Here is an 18,419-nt window from a genome sequence, read left to right as displayed (position 1 = left end):
CACTGTTTGAAAAGAGCAGATGGCTGTAACTTAGTCGCTTCAGGGTTAGGACAAGGAGCTAAAGGTGTAAATGTTTCTTCATGCTGTAAGTTCTCACCTCCACTCTGAATCAGGATGTCAAACAGGTCGTCCATCTGCTGGCTGGTTGCCGTGGAAACCTGAGAGAGCCAATAAGGTAAGGGGGTGGAGATGCACGACCAATAACATGACTCTTGGGTGTGACCAATTGCATTACAGAGCGCACATCATACATTTGTGAATGTGTTTGTGTGTCTGTCTTACTGTACGAGCGTGTGTTCAACTGGGGTTGAATATTTTCCCAGTATTTTAGAAAATGTTTCATCCAGAGAATAGATCACTTTTCTCCCATGTAACCCGATATTTTCTGCCAAAACCAGAAGTGTCATTCAAAAGCGTTATAAAACATATAAATAGGCCTGTCTGGATTTGATTAGAGCTTTGATTGAAAATTCAAACCTGATGCAACCTGAGCCTGATTAAATACATTTTATGAGCCCTACATTAAAAATACATTTAATGAGCCCAATACATAATAGCCTTTATGATATAGGCTACTCCACATTACGCATGACAGAAAAACATAAAAGGACAGATGTTGCTAGCTATATGCTCTCTTGGGTAAATAAATTAAACGAGCTCCGGTAGGCAAATCTTTTTGAGTGTAGACTATTATTGGATTGTATTATATGGACTGAAATTACACACCTCGTTCAAACCACGATAAAGCAGAGCCAGAACATTGAATTCTGGTGCAGCACAAGAGGCCTATAAAGTTACAAGTACAGGCTAGCGAGTTAGATTTACACTTCTCATAATATTTCCACGAAAGTTATTAGCCTACCTCCCCTCTCTCTTTAGTGTCATTTCATTCCTTCCTCACTTTCAACAGTTAAATTAAATACATTTTGTTGTCCTTAACTTCTTCATTCTGACATGCTTGAATAACATATGACTAGAATTAGATGCAGACGGCTTTCACTTCTCTTCACGAGCATTGAATTGTTATGGGTCTGAATAAATAACTGCTTTTGCCTACCGCCATCAAGAGTTCCCTCTTCTTTCAATCTACCTGGGAGTTCTATTGGGCTGCTGTATTTAACATTCAGGAAAAAAAGAGCTTCCGTCCCTCTTCGAATAGACTATACGTATAAGAAACTCTAAAAGCATAACATCCAGCAAGCTATTCTAGTCTAGCTTTATTTGCATGAGACTCCAAGAGCTAAGGAGCCTTTTTAACAGAGAGGCCAACGGAGCATAGATGCTTGCGTATTGCGCAAAAGACAGAGGCTATAAGTTAAAAGCTTTTTGTGCATAAGCCATCATTAATGACCTAAATATAAAGGCATTGAATGCATTACCTGGCCTCTGTAAATTGGTAAAAGAATCAGCTTGATCCCTTCTGTCTAAGACACTTGGACCGTATTTTTCAATATTGTAAGTGATTTTGTTAAAACGCCCCCATAAAGAAAATAAGATTTAAAAACAGATTCAGCCCCTGGTTCGACCGTGATCTTGCAGAGTTACTCCACCACGAGAATTGCATTTGGCGAAAGGCTCAGCACATGCATACTCAGGCATACTCTCGTTCAGGCAAACGAGAAATAATTGCACTCAGGCTATCCAGAAGGACAAAGTTAGTTATTTTAAGAAGCAGTTCTCCCTTTGTGGGTCTAACCCCAAGAAGTTCTGGAAAATGGTTAAAAGACCTCACGTCCCTTAACCGGTCTTGCGAAGGGGGCAGTATTTTCACCTCCTGATGAAAAGCGTGCCCAAATTAAACTGCCTGCTACTCAGGCCCATAAGCTAGGATATGCATATTAGTAGATATGGATAGAAAACTAAAGTTTCCAAAACTGTTAAAATAATGTCCGAGTATAACAGAACTGATATGACAGGCAAAAACCTGAGGAAAATCCAACCAGGAAGTACTATTATTTTGAAAGGCTGTTTTTCCATTGAAAGCCTATCTACCATATAAAGACCCAGTTCACAAGCTCTATGGCTTCCTCTACATGTGGCCAGTCTTTAGGCATTGTTTCAGGCTTTTACTCTGAAAAATGATTGAGATTCACCACTTTCAATCAGTGGACAGCGGAAATTTCCAGACATCAGACAAGCGCCTGATCGGGAAATCCGCCTTTCTTGTTTCTCCTTTTCTATTGACTAAGTTGTCGTCCGGTTGAAATATTATTGATTATTTATGACAAAAAACAACCAGAGGATTGATTTTAAACATCGTTTGGCATGTTTCTACGAACTTTTATTGTACTTTAAAAAAAGGTTTATCTGGACTAAGTGCCCATGCCTTGTGCATTCGGATTACTGGACAAAACGTGCGAACAAAATGGAGGTTTTTGGTCATAAAGAGGGACATTATCGAACAAAAAGAACATTTATTGTCTAACATGGAGACCTGGGAGTGCCACCAGATGAAGATCATCAAAGGTAAGTGATTCATTTTAATGCTATTTCTGACTTTTGTGACACCTCTCCTTGTTTGGAAAATGGCTGTATGGGTTTCTGTGGCTAGGCAATGACCTAACATAATCGCAAAGTGTGCTTTCGCCATAAAGCCTTTTTGAAATCTGACACAGCGGTTGCATTAAGGAGAAGTTAATATTTTTTCGTATGTTTAACACTTGTATCTTTTATCAATGTTTATGATGAGTATTTCCGTTATTTGATGTGGCTCTCTGCACTGTCACCAGATATTTGTTTGACACAATGCATTTCTGAACATAGCACACCAATTTCAAATGAGGTTTTTGGTCATAAATAGGGACATTATCGAACAACACAAACTTCTATTGTGTAACATGAAGTCCTGTGAGTGTCATCTGATGATCAAAGGTTAGTGATTAATTTAATAGCTATATCTGACTTTTGTGAGCCCTCTCCTTGGCTGGAAAATGGCTGTATGGTTTTCTGTGACTAGGCGCTGACCTAATATAATCGTTTGGTGTGCTTTCGCCGTAAAGCCTATTTGAAATCGGACACTGTGGTTGGATTTACAAGAAATGTATCTTTAAAATGGTGTATAATACTTGTGTGTTTTAATTATAGGATTCCTTTTGTTTTGAATTCGGCGCCCTGCAATTTGACTGGCTGTTGTCGAGTTGGGACGCTAGCGCCTTATAATGCTACTATCCCCGATGCTCCTCCCTCTTTTCCCCCTGCCCCACTACAACATTTCTCCCTGCAGGCAGTCACTGAGTCAGAGGTGCTAGAGAAGCTCCTTAAACTTGACGCCAAAAAAACATCTGGGTCAGATAGTTAAGACCCATTCTTCTTTAAGGTTGCTGCCCCTATAATCGCCAAGCCTGTCTATCCTCTCTGGTGAGGTTCCCATTGCTTGGAAGGCAGCCACGGTTCGTCCTTTATTTAAAGGGGAGATGAAACTGTTATAGGCCTATTTCTATTTTGCCTTGTTTATCAAAACTGTTGGAAGAACTTGTCAATAATCAACTGACTGGCTTTCTTGATGTCTATAGTATTCTCTCGGGTATGCAATCTGGTTTCCGCTCAGGTTATGGATGTCACTGCAACCTTAAAAAGGTCCTCAATGATGTCACTCTAAGCAATGTTGTGCTGCAATTTTTATTGACTTGGCCAAAGTATTTTAATACGGTAGACCACTCCATTATTGTGGGCCGGCTAAGGAGTATTGGTGTCCAAGGGGTCTTTGGCCTGGTTTGCTAATTACCGCTCTCAAAGAGTGCAGTGTATAAAGTCAGAACATCTGCTGTCTCAGCCACTGCCTATCACCAAGGGTGTACCCCAAGGCTTGATCCTATGCCCCACGCTCTTCTCCATTTACATCAACATAGCTCAGGAAGTAGGAAGCTCTCTCATCCATGTATGTGCAGATGATAGTCATACTCAGCTGGCCCCTCCCCGGATTTTGTGTTAAATGCTCTACAATAAAGCTTTCTCGGTGTCCAACAAGCTTTCTCTACCCATAACTCTGTTCTGAACACCTCCAAAACAAAGGTCATGTGGTTTCGTAAGAAGAATGCCCCTCTTCCCACAGGTGTGATTAAACCCTCAGAGGTAGTAGAGCTTGAGGTAGTCACCTCATACAAGTACTTGGGAATATGGATAGACGGTACACTGTCCTCTCAGCACATATCAAAGCTGCAGGCTAAAGTTAACAAAGTCTAGATTTTTCTCTATCGTAATCACTTCTCTTTCAACCTAGCTGCCAAACTAACCCGGATTCAGATGACCATCCTACCCATGCTAGATTACAGAGAAATCATTTATAGATCGGTAGGTAAGGGTGCTCTCGAGCGGCTAGATGTTCTTTCCCATTCGGCCATCAGATTTGCCACCAATGCTCCTTATAGGACACATCACTGCACTCTATACTCCTCTGTAAACTGGTCAGGTCTGTATACCCGTCACAAGACCCACTGGTTCTTTGCTTATTTATAAAACCCTCTTAGGCTTAACTCCCCCCTATCTGAGATATCTAATGCAGCCCTCATCCTCCACATACAACACCCGTTCTGCCAGTCACATTTTGTTAAAGGTCCCCAAAACACAAACCCCTGGGTCGCTCGTCTTTTCAGTTTGCGACTGGAACGAGCTGCAACAAACACTCAAACTGGACAGTTTGATCTCAATCTCATTCATAGACTCAGTCATGGACACTCTTACTGACAGTTGTGGCTGCTTGCATGATGTATTGTTGTCTCTACCTTCTTGCCCTTTGTGCTGTTGTCTGTGCCCAATGATGTTTGTACCCTGTTTTGTGCTGTAACCATGTTGTGCTGCTGCCGCCATGTTGTGTTGTCTTAGGTCTCTCTCTATGTAGTGATGTGTGTTTTGTCCCATATTTGTATTTCCGCAGAAGGCCTTTTGCTTTTTGGTAGGCCGTCATTGTAATTAAGAATGTGTTCTTAACCGACTTGCCTAGTTAAATAAAAATAAAACCTGAACGAGGTAGGCTAGGATATCTATATATCAATCTTGAACAGAATGATCTATTTTGGATGCAATTTGAATAGAGTTGGAGAGATAAAGACTGCAAGAGAGTGTTCGCATGTGCACCGACTTAAGGCAATAATATTTCTATTTAATGTTTTAATTGAACCTTTATTGAAAGAGGCAAGTCAGTTCAGAACAAATTCTTATTTACAATGACGGCCTACCCCGTCCAAACCATAACCCATACAATGCAGGCGAATTGTGCTGTGATACAGCCTTATATCTTTTTTATTTTACCAGGTAAGTTGACTGAGAAGACATTCTCATTTACAGCAACAACCTGGGGAATAGTTACAGGGGAGATGAATGAGCCAATTGTAAACTGGGGATTATTAAGTGACCATGATGGTATGCCAGGACACCGGGGTTAACACCCCTACTCTTATGATAAGTGCCATGGGATCTTTAGTGACCACAGAGAGTCAGGACACCCGTTTAACGTCCCACCCGAAAGACGGCACCCTACACAGGGCAATGTCCCCAATCACTGCCCTGGGGTATTGGGAAATACATTTTTAGACCAGAGGAAAGGGTGCCTCCTACTGGCCCTCTAACACCACTTCCAGCAGCATCTGGTCTCCCATCTAGGGACCGACCAGGACCAACCCTGCTTAGCTTCAGAAGCAAGCCAGCAGTGGAATGCAGGGTGGTATGCTGCTGGCATGAATCAAACCAGGGTCTGTACTGATGCCTTTTGCACTGAAATGCAGTGCCTTAGACCTGTTTTAAAACTTTGCAGCTGCAATAAAATAAAATAAAAAATAATCTTATATACAAATAAAATAATAAGTTGACCCCCGAAAGACAGATGGCGATGTGTAAATTAGATGCTCATTCGGTCTTTATATTACTGTAGCACAGGCTATGCTCCAGCAAATGTAGGTCTACCTGTCACAATATAATGTTACCATGATGAGATGATAGGACTATACTTAGATGGGCTGTCTGTCCCCAACCTAAGCGTTGATGATTCATCATGCATTGACCAGAGAGAAGGCCATAGAGAACTCGGATGTAGACATTGCATATAATTCAACGTCATGCTGTTCATACAAATTTGATTATAATTTACCGGTTTCTCGCAGTTATTTATGCCGGGAAAAGGGAATGTTTTTGGCAGTAAATCTTGGTAAATGCCATTCAACCCTAGTGTTCACCTGTGTGAGGTTGTTGGCCTGCTGCAGGTTGCGGGTCTGTTTAACTGCATCCTCGTAGCGAGGGGGCTCCCTGGTCTTGGGGGGCTGGGTAACAAGGGAGGAGGGGTGGAGGATGAAGGTGGGCTGGGATGGAGAGGGGGACTGGAGGAATTGAGAGAAGAGGAAAACATTTAACACAACCTACCTGGTCTATAATAAGAACTCATATACCGAATGTAAGATTTGAAAGGATTTGAGAGAGAAAGGTAGGTTTGCAATATGTATTTTGCATCACATTTAGGATAGAGTATGTTTTCCAAATAATAAATAGAGAAAGCGTACCTTGTTAACAGGCCCATTGGAATGGTTGTGGCTGGGTGAAGCCCCACGGGGAGAGTGCCTGTTATCTGGGGAGCTGCTCAGGAAACACTGGGGAGGCATGTCGGGCATAGTCTGGTTCTCCACCATCCCAGAGCCGTTACAAACTGTAACAGTCTGTAGAAAAGACACAGTAAAAATACAGGATCGTAGTGTTAAGAAACCAATTAACTAGCCTGCAAATATCACTGCAGTCGCTAAATCTAGGGGTCTTACGCCTAGTTAACTGGTCTGTAACCTGATTTAAGATGTGCATCTATGAAACTTGAAATCACCTGCAAAATGTGGTTGTGATTAGTTATCTGCTGAGTGGAGGCTGTCTCCATCTTGGTGGTATGCAGCTGGGAGATGGAGGCTTGCATCAGACCTGGGGCCTGATTTGACAACGTAGCCTGGAGGACAGGAAGGAGGATCTGAGTAGAGCCATCCTGGGCCGTGAGTAGGGTCTGGGAAACAGGCTGGCCTAGAACCTGGGACACTCTCCCCTGGTGGCTGATGAAAAACTGGGGCAGACTGGGGGCCGGATTGGGCTGGGAATGGGGTCTGGTGTTACAAATTACATCCTCTACCTTCACCACAGTGGGGAGAGTCTGGGGGGCCAGGGTTGAGTTAATCATGGCTGAGCAGTTAGGAAGGACCCTGCCTTCCATTTTGACTGCGTTGAAGGTCTGGATCATGGGGACGGGGTCTGAGGGTCCCTGGAGGGGCTGGGTCTTCTTCTCCACCCCCAGCTGCATCTTGAGCTCCTCCACCAGCATCTGCTCCTGCTCCAGCTTCCTCATCAGCTCCTCGATCTGACGTTCCTTCTCATGGAGCCGCCGGTCCTTCTCCTCCGGAACAACACCCAGGCCAAGTTGGGACATCCCCGCGCCTGTCCGACAGAGGCTCACCCTCTGGGGGTCGCAAAGGAGCTTGGATACCCTGGGCATCCCTCCGTCGTCTCTGAAGGTGGCGAGGTCTGTGGGGATTGGGGACACTGGGGCTGTGGCGCTCATGCTCTCTGGTGCCACCTGGTGGGCAGGTAGAAGTGCAGGGGATGAGCCAACCTCGATGGGAATTGAGGGGAGGGTTTTAAAGCCGGGGTTTGGGACTGTGGTAGGGGCCGGGGTGCTAGGACCCTCCTGGTAGGGCTTCAGCCTCTCGATGAGATCAGTCTTGGTCCCTGAGACAGGGAGGCTTCGCAATTTCAGCTCCAGTTTCAACTCGGCCACCTTCATGTCCTCCAGGTTAGGAGGCAGGTGGCCAGGCTTGCGGTTGGATAGGCTGTTGTTGGGACGGACAGGGGTGGGAGGAGGGACAGTGACATGGGGGGCAGGAGGCAGGGACAGCACTATAGAGGTTGGCAGGCCGTTCACACCGCTGTTCTGACCCTCAGCTACAGGTCTGGAGGAGGAGAGGGAGGTGAATGGAGAGAGAAACAAGAGGAAAAGGGAGTGTAAAGAGGGTGGAGTGAGATATGGCGAAGGAGGGAGAGGGGAAATGTGGGGGAAAGAGGGGTGGAGAGCGAGGGAGAAGGGAAATGTGTTAGCAATATATATTAGGAGCCTCCTCTGCCCTGCATCTTAGTAAACAATCAGTCAATAGAACAATGCAGAGTTCCAACAATAACTGACCTTGGATCAACTCCCACTAAAAGGGAAATGATAGAAAAGGCCAAAACAACATCCTGCAGGTTATTAATATCATTATAGAGGATTTGTTATTGGAAACTAGCTAATTGTCAGTTTGTCATTCAGGCCATTGGAAACAACAGTTGGTTTGCTTTTTAGGTGCTTTCCAGCTAACATAATATTCTCGTGTAAACCTTTGTTTGAACAACAGGTAGACAGATTGACGTAATAACAAAGGTTATTAACCTAGTAAGGGGAAATGAGGTCTTCACGGGTCCAAATAGTTGGACTCGTTCTGAAATGGATCCATGGCTTTCCCACCCGACCCGATATGCTTAAATATATTTTTTTAAATAACGAAGTACAGTCAGAAGCGTTCCGAAAAGGCCCGTGGAAAAACAGACCCGTGCTGGGTTGGATCCGAGAGATCCGTTCAGATCCGAGAGTAGAAAGAGAGGGAGGAAGAAACCTCCGACTGGGTGCTGCCAGCGCAATCAATAAACAAGTGATATTGGGCAAATAATCCACAGTTAAGTGTCCTTAACTGCCTATAACATTTTTATTTAACTATTCGTTGCATTTTTACGTGTAGCATATTCAAAACTTTATAGCCATAAATGTCCACCTCACATTGGCTACGCGTGGCCTGTCTGCAATGAACTTGAAACATTGTATCAACTGACACAGCTGTAAGCTATTTGTGCAAGGGATCAGAAGTAAATCAGGTATTTTATGTTTCCATTATTTTAAGTGAACTGGTGTAAATTATTTTTAAAACAGCTGGTTTAGATTCTTAAATAGGCCGATAATAATAATAATAAACAACAATAATGATCAAACAAATGAAAAATACAGAAAATAAAAGTTAGAAAATTACATGAAACCTTAATAGTGAGTTGCACACAGTCCACTTGGCCGCGCCAATGTTCTTCTCATCTTTGTCCACTATAATATTAGAACTTGTCACTGAGGACATTCCCCCTTGGCCTCTTTTCACCGTACTCCTTCTCCTAACTTTAGTTTTACTTCAAAGAAAAAGGGCTCCATCTTCACAATCAACAGTAGCCTAGGCCAGTGGTTCCCAACCAGGACTCATGAGACCATAGGCTTACTGGTAAAATGCACATGAGGGGGTTATTTTAGGGGTACTCTGGGCAGAGCAAAATACAGTTGGTGGTACAGTAAGTGAAAAAGGAAGGGAACCACTGGCCTATACCAAGGCTCCTATCACTCGAATTCTCTCTCCCCTCAGCAGCAGGGGCATGTGAGGTGAGCAGCCAGAACTAGTTTCAAATGGACATGAGCTATACATTTTATTGAGTTGCAATTGGCTGACACAAATAACAAGCTTGCACAGTTCTAATCACTTCACACACAATTATATCAGACCCGACCCCGATACGAGACTAAAGTCTGAATTTAGGACCCGGACCTAGTGTTGGGCGGCATCCAGATTTTCATACTGCCATACCATTTTTGTACCCTACTGGGGTATAAGGTATTACCAATATGCACACAATGGGTGCTATTTCAAAAAAATGTATGCCCAAAACAATTTAGGCAACCGGGATCTTGAACCAAGAGGGGAAAGAATGTCTCTGTTGTAACCAAGGTTAATCTTGAAATCTAGAAAACTTTGCTAGCAATTTAGCAAACCAAATACATAGCTGGAGCCCTGAGCTAGATATCATTTGACACAGATTTCTTATAGTTATACTTCACTTAAAGGAGAATCCCACCCAAAAACTATATTTTAGTGTTTGTTTCATTAGTGCATTGTAGACATACACACAAAATGTTTTGCTGGTCAGCAATCAAGTTTAAGATATTGCATGTAACTTCCAAAATACAGTAATCATCACCATGATGTAAAACACAGCATCATATGATGCTAAATGCCTCATACAGGGATGATTTCTGCATTTTGAAAGTTACATACAGTATCTTGAAAACTTGATTGCTGACAAGAAAAACATTGTGACTATGTCAACAATAGACTAAAGAAACATACCAAAATATAGTTTAGGTGGAATTTTCCTTTAAGTTACAAGCAGTGGCGTAGCACGCACACCAGCGAGGCGCCGCTAATCCCCCGGTATTGAAAATCATACAATCTGTATTTTTTTGAAATATACTGTTTATACCGTAAACCAGGGTATCGCCGAAGCCTACCCAGACCCGCTCGGGTCGGACCTCGGAATAGAGATCCTGTTGAGCCTCTGGGGCAAATGCTAAATTAAATCACATTTTCACTTAGTCTCCCACTGACAAAGTGGAGATTGGACTTAAGTGGAAGTTTCGATTTGACTCCAGGAGTGTTATTTATTTGCCCTGATATGACAGTAATATCATACTTTAAGGGTGCTGGGAGGATGGTGTGGTAGTTGTAGTGCTGCTGCTGCTGTTGGTTGAGGATCTGCAGCTGGAGGAACAGTTGCTGCTGGTGGAGGATCTTGGCGTAGGATGAGTCCATGGGGGCTTCGCTGGCCTCCTGTTTCTGGTCTGGGGGGACATACTGGTGGTACTTTAACTTCTTGACCCGGGGCTTTGGGTCCTTGCCCTTCTTACTGCGATTCCTCTCTCCCGGCTGTTTGGGCTGGCTCTGCTGTGGGATGAGAGAAGAGAAATATCAAGATAAAGAAGATGCACATGATTGAAAACTAGTCAGTCTGCCTTACAGACTTGTTTTAATGAACATGTACAGGGCTGACAATCTGTGTTTAGAAGTGACTCAAGTATTGTTTTTATTCTATGACTGAAAGACAATCCAGATTTGAGTACAGAAAGATATATTTACATTTATTTATTCAGTGACTTGGATTCAATGCTAGTTCAAAGACTGAGCTTTAGTTTCAATGTGAAGTTTGATGTTTAGAAAGTATACTTTCCTAAACAGTAGACAGAACAATGTGTCTGCTTACTTTCACTAGGGTGGGCCCTGGCTTTGAAGGAACGACAGTGATGATAGGCTGAGACGCGGGTGCTGGGCGACTGACTGGCAGCTCTTGGGTGGAGAGAGCTTTGAGGAAGTCTGCCGTTGCCTGGGTGACAACAGGAAAGGGCTGGGACAGAAGAACAGATTTCAGTCATAACTCTAAGCATATAACTTACATAACTAAGTTTCTTGTTAATCATTTGCATTTCTCTGAACATTTACCTAAATTATTACAATCATTCAGGGGTAGATAAATAATGTGAGGTATGATTAGGGTTGCAAAGCTACTGGTAATTTACCAAAGTTACTTTGGTCATTTATACTTGGATAACTTAAAATAAATGTATTCATATACATACTCATTTTTTATACATTTGTGTCCATATTTTCCATGAGTTTCTAGTCCAGGTTTCCCTATTCCAGTCCTCAAGTACCCCCATCAGCACAGTTTTGTTGTAGCCCGAGACAAACTCACCTGATTCAACTCATTGTGAGCTTCATGATTCATTGACAAGTTGAATCAGGTGTGCTTGTCCACGGCTACAACAAATGTGTACTTTGAGGGTAGCCGAAGACTGGAGTTGGGAAACACTGCTCTAGTGGATAGACCATATTGTTCAAGAGAAAATAGCCTAAGTAGTGAAAAAAAGCATCTAAAATCAACATCATTTTCAATTAACTGAAAGTCTTTCAACTATTAACTTTTTTCACAACTGCCACCAGTTTGGTGGCAAAACATTGATAACAAAGACATATTGACATTGTAAAATAAATAACTCTAAAGAAATATACAATATATTTCATGCTGAACCCCTCATATTAAAACACCAATGGTATTAATCTTATAAAATTCCCCCCCAAAACTTGAAAGCTACCAAAATTAAAGTATTTTACTGGTAAACTCTGAAAATTTCAAGTAATATACATTCTCTTTGCAACTCTAGGTATGATGAAGCATATGTATTGTCCTTCAAAAGGAAATTCAAGTGGATAAAGAACCTCCCATGTCCTACCTGTAGGATTGTGTGGTTGTTGGTGATTGTGGGCAGCGGGGGTGGGCATGGGGCCTCTAGGGCCCGAGGTTCCCCAGGGGAGGGTGTGGAGGCCTTGGACTCATGGCTGGCCGGCTGCTCTGGAGACAGGGCGTCCCCGCTGTCCTCATCAAACCCGTACGTGTCCAGCGCTTTGGGGTAGTTTACTGTGGGACCAACACATTCAACATTAACCAAAAGGTCCACATCAAGTTTAGAAAGGGGTAAAGGTGAACGAACAGGCCTCAGAATTCTGTGATTTAGGCAGGTTCAGGCTGTCCATCTAATCGTATTTATTATGATCTAAAAAACAAACCTGATCCTAATTCAGCACTCCTACACTCCTACACTCAGACTCCTGATACGGCTCCATATCACTTTTTCTCTCTTTCTACCAGGCCTTACCAATGATGGCCTCCTTGACGCTGGGTTCTACAGGCAGAATGTTCTTTTCTACCAGTTCCATGGGGCCGGGGCGCTGGGCCAGCTTCTCATTCAGGTCGTCAGCCAGCCTGGCCCTCTTCAGCTTCATCTGGGTGGCCTGCAGGGAGGGTTCTGCCCCAGTCTCCTTAAGGATGTGCATTCTGACCAGTTCAGATCTCTCTGGTCGGCTGCGGATCTTGTGTTTCAGGAAGTTTTCAGTCTGGGAAAGGGAAACAGGGACAGGGCATTTTCAAGAAATGTCCATACAAGAACACAGAATATATTGGGGAATGTATTTGCAAGGCTGAGCTCTTACCCTGGCTCTCTCCAGGCTGCGTATCTGCTCATGAAATGCCGCTGGGCTCTTTAGAGCTGCATGGGGAGAAACACATTGTCAGCTTCTCAACAGACACCTCTAACGCGAACACATAACTCAATTATGACTACATAAAGTGGCAGTGCCCATACTCACGAGGCATGATGCCCTGGTCTACCAGCTGCTCACGGGTGCGTCTCTGCTGTAGCCTCAGCTGAAGGACTGTTGGGGGAGGGGGGCGAGAGAGAAATGTAGACTCTTCAGTAAATACAACCAGAAACTGCCTGCATCTGCGGGTCTTAAGTCATCATGAGTAACTGAGGCTTTCACAAGAGGATGTGGTTCTGTTAGAACGCTAGACACACAGACCAGCAGAGTTTGGACTCCCACGGCCACCACAACTCACTTCCTTTACCACCAGCAGTGGTTAACAAGCCTGTTTGGTTTCACTTCAATCCCTTTTCGGAACAATCATTTCATTACTTAATACCATTTCATTCTTTGTTCTTTTTAGCTGCAGCCAAGGCTAATCAAATCCGGTACAAACTCATTTCAATAATCAAAAGCATTTGAAAATTGTACAGGAACAAATATCTGGGGGAATTGTGATTTCTCTCAAATAGCTAAACAGGCAAAACATGATTTCAAACAGCTAAATCAGCTAGCCTAAATGTACTTGATTACTAGGCTTGGGCGGTATCTAGATTTTCATAGTCCTTCTCTAATCCCGGGATTTATGGTATTACCGGCATAGCACACAAGAAAAGCCCATTGGGCTAGTACCAGAAAGCTAACACAATTAGCATACTAATAGCGAGATCACAGACGCTGTCAGCTAAATGCTAACGAGTGAAAACGAACATAAGCTAAATTGCAAACACAGCAAAATACAGATCATATAGTTATACAAGCATAGCCAATAGCTACCAAATGTCATTTTCGGTGAGTATGAACATTTACATGCGAAAGTGAATGAGAGAAATTTTGCAAATGAACAAAGTTATGATGTGCTGCTCTTCAGAAAAGCATGGGAGGAAAAACACTAGTAGGAAGCACAGGGAAGAAATAACTCATCCAGAGCTTTATAGACATTATAGGCTAACTGATGGCAAACATTTAGTAGTGAATTGCATACAAGTGTAACATCACCTCATGTGCACCGCACAACAGAGATTCGCCGATAGACATAGAACGCTACGGACTCACCAGGGCGCTTTCTCCCGTTGTGCTATTTACAAAAAACATGTGACTGGCTCATCTGAGATAAGCTTCTTACTGTAAAGTAATGTGACAGGTGGAATGAAGAATACAGTCTGCTCAATCTCCTAACATATGCACAAGTTGATTGCAGGTATTAACTTAAAAAGTAGCTATGAATATTTATTGAAAAACTTCAAAGAAATCATTGACAGTATTTTAATATTTAGCCTATTTTGACAGGGTAGACAAAGATACCTAGGTCTCTCTTTTCTAAATGTGCCCTCTAGAATACAATATAAAAATACAGAAAATATATACAGTGCATTCGGAAAGTATTCAGACCCCTTAACTTTCACATTTTGTTACATTACAGCCTTATTCTAAAAATGATTAAATTGTGTTGTTTTTCTCATCAACCTACACACAACACCCCATAATGAAAAATAGAATTGACTATTTTACATGTACTCAGACCCTTTGCTATGACTCCACATTGAGCTCAGGTGCATCCTGTTTCCATTGATCATGCTTGAGATGTTTCTACTTCATTGGGGCGGCAGCCTAGTGGTTAGAGCGTTGGACTAGTAACCGGAAGGTTGCAAGCTCAAATCCCAGAGCTGACAAGGTACAAATCTGTCGTTCTGCCCCTGAACAGGCAGTTAACCCACTGTTCCTAGGCCGCCATTGAAAATAAGAATTTGTTCTTAACTGACTTGCCTAGTTAAATAAATAAAAATTGGCATCCACCTGTGGTATATTCAATAGATTGGACAAAAGGTCGACCGATTAATCGGAATAGACGATTATTTAGGGCCGATTTCAAGTTCATATACAAATCGGTAATCAGCATTTTCGTACACAATCATGGCCGATTACATTGCACTCCACGAGGAGACTGCGTGGCAGGCTGACTACCTGTTATGAGAGTGTAGCTAGCATTAAACGTATCTTATAAAAAACAAATCACATTTAACATAATCACTAGTTAAACTAGTAATATCGTCGACCATGTGTAGTTATCTAGCTTGTCCTGCGTTGCATATAATCGATGCGGTGCCTGTTAATTTAGCATTGAATCAAAGCCTTCTTCGCCAAACGGGTGATTTAACCTCTGCGCACCAAAACCATTAGCGGGATTAAATTCGACAACATACGGTGATCGCTACATAGTCATATTAAAAATTCATGAAAACACAAGTGTCTCACATGTTTCGGAAGCCTAGAATCTTGCTAATCCAACTGCGGTCAGATTTTTAAAAGGATTTACTGCGAAAGAATACGATGCGATTATCTGAGGACAGAGCCCCGTAAAAAAAACTATTTCAACCAGCACAGGCGTAACAAAATCCCAAATTGCAATAAAATAAATAGTTTACCTTTGACGATCTTCCTGTTGGCAATCTCAATACTCATTGTTACACAACACTTTTGTTTGATCAAATCCATTTTTGTAGCCTAACAAAACATTTTGTGAACCGCTTGTCGTGAATTCCGTCTCATTCAATTTGACGACGACACATTCAATGTAAATACACACACTAAACGTGACTTTTCACTGTTGACGTTGAGACTGGTGTTTTGCGGGTACTATTTAATGAAGCTGCCAGTTGAGGACTTGTGAGGAGTCTGTTTATCAAACTAGACAGTAATGTACTTGTCCTCTTGCTCAGTTGTGCACCCGGGCCTCCCACTCCTCTTTCTATTCTGGTTAGGCCAGTTTGCGCTGTTCTGTGAAGGGAGTAGTACACATCGTTGTGCCAGATCTTCAATAGCCTTAATTTCTCAGAACAAGAATAGACTGACGAGTTTCAGTAGAAAGCTCTTTGTTTCTAGCCATGTTGAGCCTGTAATCGAACCCACAAATGCTGATGCTCTAGATACTCAACTAGTCTAAAGGCCAGTTTTATTGCTTCTTTAAATCAGAACAGCAGTTTTGAGCAGTGCTATCATATTGCAAAAGGGTTTTCTTATGCTCAATTAGCCTTTTAAAATTATAAACTTAGATTAGCTAACACAACATGCCATTGGAACACAGGAGTGATGGTTGCTGATAATGGGCCTCTGTACACCTATGTAGATATTCCATTTAAAAAATATATTTTTAATATCAGCAGTTTACAGCTACAAGTCATTTACAACATTAACAATGTCAACACTATTTCCGATCAATTTGATGTTATTTAAAAAAAATGAACAAACATTTTTTTTTGCTTTTCTTTCAAAACAAGGAAATCTCTAAGTGACCCCAAACTTTGGAACATTAGTGTAAGTATCGTGATAATATCGTATTCCTGCAGTTCCTGGCAATTCCCAGCCCTAACACACACACCGAAACAGAGAGAGAGAGACACACACTCACACTAAGCAGTGTTTCCTAAGCTGTGGGTCAGCTCAGTGACCACAGTCCCGGTCAGCTCAGAGGGTGAGAGATTCTGACTAGGATTCCAAGGAGACTGACATGCTTGACACTTTCACCACTCCCCTGTGATTCAACTTCCAACAGTACAACGTCTGAAGTGCATGGGATGTGTTAATGATGAATCAGAATCTGGGTTTACATGAAACGTTGAATATGGAGATTCTCCTTTAAGCCTAGGAAGCAGCCATTAAATTTACCATTCACCAGCATTTCAAGCTTAAAGTCAAAATACATTTGGTACTTACCAAGGAATGGGGTTTTGCTGAGCAACTATAGTCATTACTTAGACTAAATTCACATGAGCCAAATCCACCTCTTCTGCATCTCAACTTCCTGTGTAGGGTGACCAATATAAAAATCAGTCGGACTGATATCCTAAAGCCATCTAAGTGGTCATTAGGAACTGGCAAACAGAATGGCGTTTCTAAAGCCCCATTCAAACCAGTAATCATGTGTTCTTTCATCAGTGCCTTAGCCATACGCATAGAGCTGCCAGAATAACTGTGCAATGTGAGTAGATCACCTGCATGCTACAAAGCTGATTACTTAGTCTTTTTCACTGTGAGAGAGTCAGCTGAGAACATCCAGTGAGTATAGATGGTCACAACTCAAAACCAAAAAGGACAATCAATTTGACGATCACCATAGTGTGTGCTTGTTTCTCCTCCCCACTCACCGTTCTTGCGTTCGTTGAGGGGGGGCAGGTTGTTGCTGGGCTGTAGGGTCAGCTCCTCCAGCTCATGGGTGACCGCCTCACTCTGGGGACTGGGCACCAGCAGACCAAACATCTCATAATCCCCCACTGCTCTGGGCAGCCCCTGGGGCTCCATCTCCACAGGGGGCTTTCTAGTAACCAGCAGGGGCAGTTACCGTCCCGGTGTGAGGTCACGATCTCTGCATGGGAAGAGAGAAAAGGATATTTTCCCCCCCCATCTGTTTTTTTACAAGACACAAGGGACAGAACAGGGACATGTTCAAAGGCCAAATCAACTTTTACACGTATAAATTAGTAAAGAATGTTCCAACATGCCCTGGGATAAGAGTGTTCTACTAAACTCCCTACTGGGAGTGGTGGTGTGGAATACAGAACCAACCACCTGGAAGACTTCTAACCATATTATTCATTTAGGAGGTATTGATGTGTGTGTGTGTGTGTGTGTGTGTGTGTGTGTGTGTGTGTGTGTGTGTGTGTGTGTGTGTGTGTGTAAAATACCCATTTTAACCAACAGTTATAAGAAAGAAGCTCAGTCAATAAGATGAATGAATCGTGTCCAGAGTTTCCTAACTGATGGTGGTTTGAAACCGTGGGAATGGAAAGGCAACACTAGAACCGCCATAGGCCACTGAAAAAAAAACATCTGCCAAAAAAAAGCTATCCTGCTCCTTCCATGACTTTTCCTAAATGTTTGTATTTTACACTGCTCATTTGTCTGAATTTTGAAATCACAAACAGAAAAGTATATAGAGCCTTTTTACCAGTTCACACCTATTCCCAACGTAACCCCCCATGACAATGTGCTATAGGATGTTGGTACCCAGCCAGGCGCTAATGAGTCTCTCTCTCCTCACTGAATGACAAACTGATGAATGGATAATTGTGCACATTAATTCACAATAAAATGTACATTTGGCCTAACTGAATGATGAGGGTAAAGAGGTTGATTTCATTTAGAAAGACAATAGTGTAATGAGGAGTTTGTATGCCTATTCCTCAGCAAATAATTTGTCCACGCAACTTGCGGGTTGATACTAGAGGTCGACCGATTATGATTTTTCAAAGCCAATACCGATACCGATTATTGGAGGACCAAAAAAGCAAATACCGATGACGCACAACGAAGAGCTGCTGGCAAAACACACGAAAGTGCAGTTTGAATGAATGTTTACGCGCCTGCTTCTGCCTACCACCGCTCAGTCAGATACTTGTATGTTTAGTCAGATTATATGCAATGCAGGACACG

At 42.6% G+C, this 18,419-nt stretch overlaps 1 protein-coding gene across 5 annotated transcripts in view; it reads right to left on the bottom strand.

Annotated features, from left to right (window-relative positions):
• mrtfba (myocardin related transcription factor Ba) overlaps positions 1-18,419 on the bottom strand; it is a 37,527-nt gene that overhangs the window by 3,395 nt on the left and 15,713 nt on the right. For all 5 annotated transcript variants that reach the window (XM_046357079.1, XM_046357083.1, XM_046357084.1 and 2 more), the window contains 11 exons: positions 17,135-17,352; positions 12,996-13,061; positions 12,840-12,895; positions 12,506-12,743; positions 12,083-12,267; positions 11,056-11,196; positions 10,489-10,739; positions 6,800-7,907; positions 6,489-6,641; positions 6,168-6,308; positions 98-158 (listed from right to left, as the gene is read on the bottom strand). In XM_046357079.1, the coding sequence (XP_046213035.1) occupies positions 98-158; positions 6,168-6,308; positions 6,489-6,641; positions 6,800-7,907; positions 10,489-10,739; positions 11,056-11,196; positions 12,083-12,267; positions 12,506-12,743; positions 12,840-12,895; positions 12,996-13,061; positions 17,135-17,288 (2,554 nt within the window). In that variant the 5' untranslated portion in view covers positions 17,289-17,352. The remainder of the gene's footprint in view (positions 1-97; positions 159-6,167; positions 6,309-6,488; positions 6,642-6,799; positions 7,908-10,488; positions 10,740-11,055; positions 11,197-12,082; positions 12,268-12,505; positions 12,744-12,839; positions 12,896-12,995; positions 13,062-17,134; positions 17,353-18,419) is intronic.

The sequence above is a fragment of the Oncorhynchus gorbuscha genome, linkage group LG07 (genome assembly GCF_021184085.1).
Source record: "Oncorhynchus gorbuscha isolate QuinsamMale2020 ecotype Even-year linkage group LG07, OgorEven_v1.0, whole genome shotgun sequence".
Lineage (NCBI taxonomy): Eukaryota > Metazoa > Chordata > Actinopteri > Salmoniformes > Salmonidae > Oncorhynchus > Oncorhynchus gorbuscha.
Note: the sequence above shows the minus strand (reverse complement) of the source record. Positions and strands in the feature narration are given on the sequence as shown.